At 35.8% G+C, this 9072-nt stretch overlaps 1 protein-coding gene across 1 annotated transcript in view; it reads left to right on the plus strand.

Moving 5' to 3' along the window:
• The window catches only part of LOC112034341 (cysteine synthase, chloroplastic/chromoplastic), an 18215-nt gene extending 10098 nt beyond the window's left edge, over window positions 1–8117 (plus strand). The window contains exons 3-10 of the mRNA XM_065778628.1: window positions 1310–1367; window positions 2371–2634; window positions 3485–3622; window positions 3790–3841; window positions 3945–4024; window positions 5248–5307; window positions 6124–6204; window positions 7840–8117. Of these exons, the coding sequence (XP_065634700.1) occupies window positions 1310–1367; window positions 2371–2634; window positions 3485–3622; window positions 3790–3841; window positions 3945–4024; window positions 5248–5307; window positions 6124–6204; window positions 7840–7932 (826 nt within the window). The 3' untranslated portion in view covers window positions 7933–8117. The remainder of the gene's footprint in view (window positions 1–1309; window positions 1368–2370; window positions 2635–3484; window positions 3623–3789; window positions 3842–3944; window positions 4025–5247; window positions 5308–6123; window positions 6205–7839) is intronic.
• Window positions 8118–9072: the final 955 nt, after the last annotated feature.

Genomic DNA, 9072 nt, shown 5'->3' on the forward strand with positions numbered 1-9072 from the left:
CATGGTTCAACTTAAAAGTACAAGTCCGCGTGGGTCTGCCATTTATGACTGAGACTTTGCCTTTTAAAACTAAACCATTCTCTGCATGGCCTCCAGGACTCCTGTTCTGTTCCAAAATAGCTCCAAATTTTTCAAAATTCCTAAACTTACGCTGATGACCAACAGCAGACAAAATTTTCCCACTCCGGTCACCACCAGTAGACTGACCACCTCCTCCACCACCATTTTTGGAGGATGCTTCAGCCATAGAAACTGGTTTAGCACCAGTGAAAAATTCCCTCATCTCTCTCTGAAACAAAGACCAACCTGCACGATTGGAACTTGCTGGTATCATAACACACCCTCGGCGAGCCCCGCCATAGTATTCAGCTATGACCACAAAAACACCAGCCTTATTCGACCTTCCACAAAATTCCAACAACTTATTATTATCCCGGAACCGTCTGCACAAGGAAACTTTCCCCGGAACCCAATCACGAATATCAGCAAAGCAAGAAAGGATCCACTCCAATCCTTTTCGTCCTACCCAGATAGTATGCTTGACATGCCGGCTGCTCTCATGAATAGCATAAGAATCATGTCGCCCACCATTGAAAGAAAAAGAGAAGAGCTTTGCATCAATACGGAAAGGAAACTTTCTACCCCCCTGAACCGATACAGTGGGAGAGGTAAAAAGGTTTGAAGCTGGTTTGGTATCAGTTTTTGGTAGGGAGATAATGGTATCAGTTTTAGGTAGGGAGATAGCGGGTAACTGTGGAGGTGTAGGTACAGAAGGTTTAATAGGCAAAGAGGATGATTGTAAGGGGTGAGACGATGGGCAAAAACTAGAAGGGATAGAGGGATGACAAAAGGTGTATGGAGGCAAACCAAAAGGTAGGAGTTGAGGTGGGAATAGAAACGGATAGGGAGGGAGGGAAGGAATATGTGGTACAGCCGATGGTAGGAAGGGGGGGAGGGAGGGAGAAGGGGGGGGTTGATGGTGGGGGTGAGGGTGGGGGATTTAAACAAGCATTGACTATTACAATTTTGATATCTATTTTATATCATTGATGATGTGACAAATCTGATTCATTTATTTCACAATTTATGGATAGAATTTTAAAAACTCCATAATGGAATTAACTTAGGAACTCTATAGAGGATCTTAATCCTTAAGGACCCATATGTCTTGTTCCTATACTATGAGGATCACATAATCTCATCCATATGAAAAGCTAATATCCTAATTTCTGGCCTTAAAACTCTTTGGAATTAGACTTGGAAAATGATTTTTAATATTCTCACTAATGATTCTGATATTTGGCTGCAGAATAGGTTACAGTATGGTAACTGATGCTGAACAAAAAGGACTTATAACGCCTGGAAAGGTAAGGGGCAGTAGGTACTACTCTTATGCATATTGTTGGAATTGTAATGCGAACTTACTTTAATGGAAGAATTGTCTTATGGTTTTTCTCGATATGAGCACTTTGGGGCTGGAAATTTGGCCTCTTATAAAACAAGGTAGCCTTCCTTTGATTGGCTGCCTCAACAAAAATCAAATTGACAGGGAATGATGACTGATGCCGTATGCAAATTTTTCTAAGCATAAATACCGAAATACTTTTGATGCTATATTAGCATTGTTTCTATAAGCCTAAAGCTAGAGCTATGATTTACCATCAGACCTTGATTTTTAGTTTGAGGATCAATTTAGGGTTGGGTCTTTCTGTAGCTGGAAGTGGGCCTTGATGCATGACTTTTGTCATAGATGACAAGGGCCTGCTTCACACATACTTCTAGCCAGTAATTGGATATATCATTCAGGTTTGCATTAAATAGTTTTTGCTTTATAGTGCAAAGTTTGATATTATACTGGAAATGCCAATAGCAAACACTACTTGCAATTGTGGTGACAGAATTTTTTTGGGGTTTGACTATTGTGAAAACTAAAAGCCTCCAATAGACTATAGCGGATTGACTTAGTGAACCATTGAGTTGCTTATTTGTCACCTGTTAGAAACCCATTGGTAGAACTCATCTTTGAAAACCGACTTGCAAGGGAGGATGCCCAAGAGCTTATAAACACATGGTTAATCTTACACTTACTTCATGTGGGACACTAGGATCATAACATCACTTTTGTGCCAGAATGAAGTAAATCAAGTCCAAATGTGTTAGTTGTCTTTTATATTTAAATTTGAACAAACACTATTGTTTGGTATTTTTGTTAGAATTTGCATGAGATGACTCCCCACAAATAACTATTCACATTATTTTTTCGGCTTCCATTCTGATGGAGAGATTTTTGAATTTGAACTTCATCTAGTTGTTCTTGCTTAGTTTCCAAAGTCATTCTGAGATAGCTGTCCTCTTTTGTGTATTTTTTAGAGTATTCTGGTGGAACCTACAAGTGGAAACACAGGCATCGGTCTTGCATTTATTGCTGCTTCAAAAGGATATAGACTCATCTTGACAATGCCAGCATCAATGAGTTTGGAAAGAAGGGTTCTTTTAAAAGCATTTGGGGCTGAACTTGTATTGACTGATTCAGCAAAGGGCATGAAGGGAGCAGTTCAAAAGGCTGAAGAGATTTTGAAAAGCACACCCAATGCCTACATGCTTCAACAATTTGACAATGCTGCTAATCCTAAGGTTTGTGGTCACTGTATCCTCTTGACTTGCTGCACTTCATAGTTATCTTAGGAATTAGTGTATACCTCTACTCTGTCATTGCTTTTTACTGCTACCTTGTGTCATGGACTTGGTGAATACCAACTGAAGGGAAAACTCATGTCTGGTAGGGAGGATACCTGATGTACCCACACTTTGCTAGGATTATCGTTGCTTTATATTTTCTTTTCCAATTAAATAACATGCGGTGCAAAGTGTTGTTGACTGGTCATTAACTGAAACATTTCACAAAATCAGGGCAATCCCATCGATTCAGAATAATATGCTGATTTGTTTATTTATATTACAGAATAGCTGTGAGGAGCCATCTAAGTGTTCTTCATGTGTTGGACTGATGGGATTGACTTGCCAAAATGTTGTGAACCTTATTTTTGGATCTCTAAACAGGATTGTATAAAAAACCTGAAATGAGTATACCAGTCTAGGGTCCTTTCTAGATGACAACCAAGTCAAATATCATGTTCTTTTTGTCTTGGACAATATGTCTTTCAAAATGTATTGGTTGTGATGATTATTTTATTATTAATAAAATATAGAGTAGTGTTGTTGTTGATGATGATGTCAATGATGTTTTGATCAACTTCTAGCTAGCCACGTATATGAAACTGATGTTATTTTAGAGATTGAGTACTCAAATTCAAGACTTTTCTAAAATAGTTTTCTTAGTTGTTCCTAGAAGATATCTCTAGTCATGTAGGTCGGATAACACTATTAGGTTAATGTTGTGGCCTAGAGATCTTCTATGTAGTTATAGCTTGTTGGCTTTGATACAATGAGATAAAAATTTGGAAATTAATGTCTTAATGTGCAGATACACTATGAAACAACTGGTCCAGAAATTTGGGAAGATACAAGAGGCAAGGTGGATATATTTATAGCAGGCATTGGAACTGGTGGAACTATTTCTGGTGTTGGTCGGTTCCTTAAACAGCAAAATCCTAAAATAAAGGTAAATTTTGCCAAACCATATAGGATAATTTGTCTTCGATTTTGTGTATGTGATTGCCCCGAATGGTGGGAAAAATGTTTTCAAAGAAAGGGCTATCTTCTTTTGCCTTATTAATCTGTTTATTTATTTAATTTTGAGCATTTTCATTTGACTCCATGATGTATCAGGTAATCGGTATAGAACCTACAGAAAGCAACATACTTTCTGGTGGAAAACCTGGTGAGAGAACAAAAAACCTTTTGTCCCATTATCAGTTAAATCTAATTTCCTATTATTTAGTTATTAAATTTTTTCTAATCTTGCTGCTATCATTTATATGCAGGTCCTCATAAGATTCAAGGAATTGGAGCTGGTTTTGTACCCAGGAATTTGGATCAAGAAGTTGTTGATGAAATCATAGAGGTAAGTGTTAATTCTATGATTTGCCATATTCTCTTCAATTGGATTATTTCTTTTCTTTCTCTACCTAGGGAGGTTGTGGAATCTCCTTATGTTGTGTATAATTGACCACCTCAATACCAAGTAATGGGACTTTTGTTGATTTGGGAAATACAAGCTTTGATCATCTTAACATGGAATTTTGCTATTCCTGCATCTATGTATCATTATGCAATGGATTCTTGTTAATGTGATTGGTTACTCTGCATAATCAAGTTTATTACTTGGAATTATGCTATGTGCAGATGCTAACTTTCAGAATATACTAACTCTTTTAGTTATGGATCAAAGTTATCACTTGGTCATTATCTTTGTTGCTGCTATGTAATGCAGCTTAAACTAGCTCAGATATGACCTTTTTGCTTGTGCAAATGAAGACTGGAGACTCTTAATGTGAGGGTCTTTCACTAGCCTTATTTTTGCAGTACATACTCATACAATGATACCACCCATAGGGCTTTGCCTACACGTGAACATAGGTTGTCTTGGCCTTCACACAAACATTGGTTTTATTTAAAGCATTAGTATTGGTGGTGCTAAAAAGCTATATTGCTATTTTTAGCACCACCAAATACAAATTTATGGCTGCATTGGTGGAGCCAAAGCCAAATAATTTGGCTCCACAGCTACATTGCACAGCCAAAAGTGGCTGTGCACTGTAGCTCATAGGTAAAAAAAAAAAAAAAAAAAAGACTTTATGAAATTGCATGTTCACACTGCTTTATATTAAATATATTATCTTATTCATGTGTTTACACTGCTTTGTAGTGAATATATTATTTTATTGTAGTGGATATATTAGTTTATTGTGTTGTTTATATTATTTTATTATGTTGAAAGCTAAAATAAAACCAATGATGTTAGGTGTTTTGTAAAGTGAGAAGGTAAGATAAATAAAGTAGTTTTTTGTGGAGCCATATTGCTAAATTTATGGCTCCACCAATGTGGATGCTCTTAGTAAATTCTTCTTGTTACAATAACCTTTCAAAACAAAAGAAAAATGCTTAGACCACTGGCTTCAATGCCTTTCTTCCCTGATTTTTTAGTTTAGTTGTCCACTAGTAAAGCATGTATCTGTGATTAGTGAGCACATGCAGTATGTCTAGTCATGCAGGCACTAGTATTTTTCATGTAAATAAACTCTTTTCTGGTGTATTTTACTTGGTTCATATGCTGTGATTTGGCAGATATCCAGTGACGAAGCTGTTGAAACTGCAAAGCAATTAGCACTCCAGGAAGGGTTGCTGGTTAGTGATTTTTATTTCTTTTTTGACCATTTCAAAATTGAAGATGAAGCCAAATTCAAACAGTATGCCCTGTTGTATATGCATGCCCCTCTGTGTTCACATGAATGCACTAGAATTGCTGGAAATAAGTTTTTGTTAACTAGAGAAAGAGAAATGAAAACATAACAAAATGATTAAAGGTGGACTTTTTCTTATCAGGTTTAATAATTGATCAGATATTTTACTCATGTAAAGATACCGAGAGGGCAATTGGCACCTGCTCCCCATTGTGCCTGTGTAACTTATCATTTTATGTATACTAAAAGAGCAGTTACATTATAGTCATGAATGTCTCACTAGTAAGATCTACATCTAGTTCATTATAATATTTAGTTAACTGAAAGGAACCAACAAAACTTGTAAATCAACTGAGGTGGCAACAGATTGTTCTGCCCATTTTTTCAGTATCGTGCAGTTGGATTTTCCGAGTTGACAATGGCATAACCTCTTTATGTTTAGTGGATTTCTGTTTAATATATATATATATATATGGTACTTTCATTTACATTTAGCCCCAACACCCCCCCCCCCCCCCACAACAAAAATCCACCCCCCACCCAAAGAAGTCCCTTCATTCAAGAAGTTTCGGGTTTGATCCACTTGTAGGGTAAGGAATTGTTTACCAAATAATTAATTAAAAGAAGGAAGGAAGCCTCTCTCTCTCTCTTATATACACAAATATAAAGCACACATACATGTGTGCCTGTTAAGGTACGTATGCATGTATGTATTTGCTAAATTATTGCTCTTTTCTTAAATGGTATCTTTTCTAACCAGGTGGGTATCTCCTCTGGAGCTGCTGCTGCTGCTGCATTGAAGGTTGGAAAGAGACCTGAGAATGCAGGGAAGCTCATTGCGGTATGTCCCTTTTTTTTTAATTAACAATGAAACTAGTGAGAAATAAATCCATCTTGAGCTAGCTGCAGCACTAAAAAGCAGAAAGTTGCCCACTGTGGAAAATTAGAACATTATACTGAGAATAAAAACCAACTTCAATAGTTATATTAGTGTACATCAGGCCCATGCCTATCCTTGGGCCTGATGCACACTAAAAATTAAAATGATTAGCTAGAATCAGTAAATTGGCAGATATTGAGTAACAAGGCTTAAAGGAATCAATATAACATTTTTAGGAAGTAAAGGTTGTCCTGGATGATTAATTAATATTGTACCTTGCCTAACAAACAAACAATACCCACCCAACCATACAACTAGGAAATGATCTGGTGGACTATTGGATAGGCTGGACTTTGAGCTGGTGGCTGATTCTATATTGGCTTTGCTTAGGCTTTGGTTTTGGGAGATACTTTTCACACCAGCACATCTTAAACTGTGGCAGTTGTTTTCACATATCAGATAACTAGAATTATGCTTTGAGAATTATATTCTTAGTCTCTTTTGTTTAACCTTTTTAGAGCTTGTATATTAGTATGTATCTAGGATTTTGCAGTAACTTCTATGTTCATCTTCCATTTTTATATTATTTTCTTGAAATATGAAGTGGCTGTCATTGATAGGTTTCATTTTATCCAGTCAGACAAGTCGTCTACTCTAGTGACCCTGGGTTCAAATCCCAGTCATTGGAAATTACTATTTCCAATTTTATCTAGTCAGACAATATAATTTAATTTTATTCAAATTAGATGGTACACCAGAGGTAAAAAGAAGTAAAATGATGGCACTAGTACTATGGATTTTTGTATTTCAATTCCAGACTTCTTTTCTGGCTGTTAGTGACAGAATATCCTTAAGTTGACCAAAAAGAAAAGATGTTCAAGCTGCAGTGAGAGTTAGCAAAGTGAGGACATGCAAAGTTGGCACAAGGACCTTTCTTAATAAACCTATACTCTTCTACTGAAAGCCAACCAGTCAAATTTTGGTATCCTGGGTTTTGCACAATTGGTGGATTACTTTAGTTATAGTTGCCTCCTTTTTCTTTTGGTTCTTTTTGTTCAACAATGTATTTAAATGTTTTGCTTTTGGTAATGTTGAGCCAAAAAATGGAGCAGTCACATGTGAATCCATTCAGGTCTGTGTGTTTGACCTTGTTGTGGCATTGGTCATACCAACAAATTACTTACAGGGCTGGTAATTGGTTGGCTTGTATTTTTATTGACTGGTTGACTGATGTTCGGCAGTCTGGCCATCTAACACATGATATATTTCTTATTAACTTGGTTTCCAATGAGGTTGAAGCACTTTAAGAGTCTGGACCACTTAATAAAGGTGTTTTAGTTGGTTCTAGCAACTGTGGTTCTCATTGTCAGCACTTTTTGAACTGTGTCATCAGCAACTGGAACGGTCAAACTTAAATCTGCACTAACTAATTAAGTATTCATAAATGATGGACCATGAATTCTCTTTTTGGCGGATGGCACTTAAAGCTCCATATGTTGTTGAATATGCTGTTAGTTATTTAATTGCTCATTCCAAATAATCTTTGTCCTTATTCCCTCACATATCAACTCATTTGAGAATTTAAAATGCTTGTAGGTGGTGTTTCCCAGCTTTGGAGAACGATATCTCTCCACAATTCTTTTCCAGTCAATCAGGGAAGAATGCGAGAAAATGCAACCTGAGCCATGAAATCCCTTTGTTTGAGTTACTATTTAATGAAAACGAAGTATTGTTGACTCAAATTGTTTCTTATGTATCTGCACATTTGTATTCCAAATCATCCATTATGTACTGTATGTTCGATCTGGGTTTTAGGCTTGTGAATGGTATTCTTCTCTTTGAAAAGATGAATCCTAAAAATCGAAATTGTCCTATGTGGATTCATGTACATTTTGCAGCCTTTAAAGTTTCACCACTTAGAAGTCCTTCACATAGGAAAATTTTTATAGCTCCTACATGGTGTGAAATTATGCAAGTTTTGGATCCTGCTAGCTCTAGGATCGACCATGAAATTAAATTTCTAATTATCGGAAACTTCCAAGATGAGAATTTATCAACGTCACCAAAGAAAAAAACCACAGGAGAGAACTTAAAGGGTGGGTTGAATAACCATCTCTTGCCATCCACAAGCTTATCTTCCGTGAGTTTGCAAGCTCTTTTTGAGTATATTTATTATTATTTACAAAGAAGGATGATTTTGCAAATGGGTTACAATTAGCTCAAACTAATAAAAAATTTTATTGTTGAATTAGAGATCGAGGATTCATAAAAAACCAATTGGTTTTTTAGTCTAATAATAAAGAACAATTATCATGAATCAAGTGTCAGTCCAATAATTATATAGGACCCATATATTGTAAGATAAATGTTGTATATAAGGGATACTTGAAGTGTAAGTTAGGTTAATTTTGACAGGTAATTTTCCCATTCTCATTTACTTGGTTTGACTAGTCGTTTTCCATTCCCATTTACCTTTGTTTTATAAACAATTTCTTCGTCACAAAATGTGAATCCATTTTAATATTTCTTTGTAAGGTGTGTCAAAATATATGAAATTTTTTTTTTCCCTACTAGAATAGTAGACGATTAATCTTTGCACATGGATTTTCAAAGTTGATAGGTGAAAGGGTATATTTTATGTCGATCTTTTCATTCAATTCCATATACAATATTCTTATTTTTGGTTAAGTTTTTCTAATTTTAATACTTTCTTTTAAAACTTTGACTCAAAAGAATATTCATAAATAGTTGAATATTGTATGTCAATGTGAGAGACCAGAAATAAACTAGTGAAATGGAATAAAGGGTGTGGAAAAAAATGGAGATTGA

The sequence above is a fragment of the Quercus suber genome, unplaced genomic scaffold, assembly GCF_002906115.3.
Source record: "Quercus suber isolate HL8 unplaced genomic scaffold, Cork oak 2.0 scaffold_11, whole genome shotgun sequence".
Lineage (NCBI taxonomy): Eukaryota > Viridiplantae > Streptophyta > Magnoliopsida > Fagales > Fagaceae > Quercus > Quercus suber.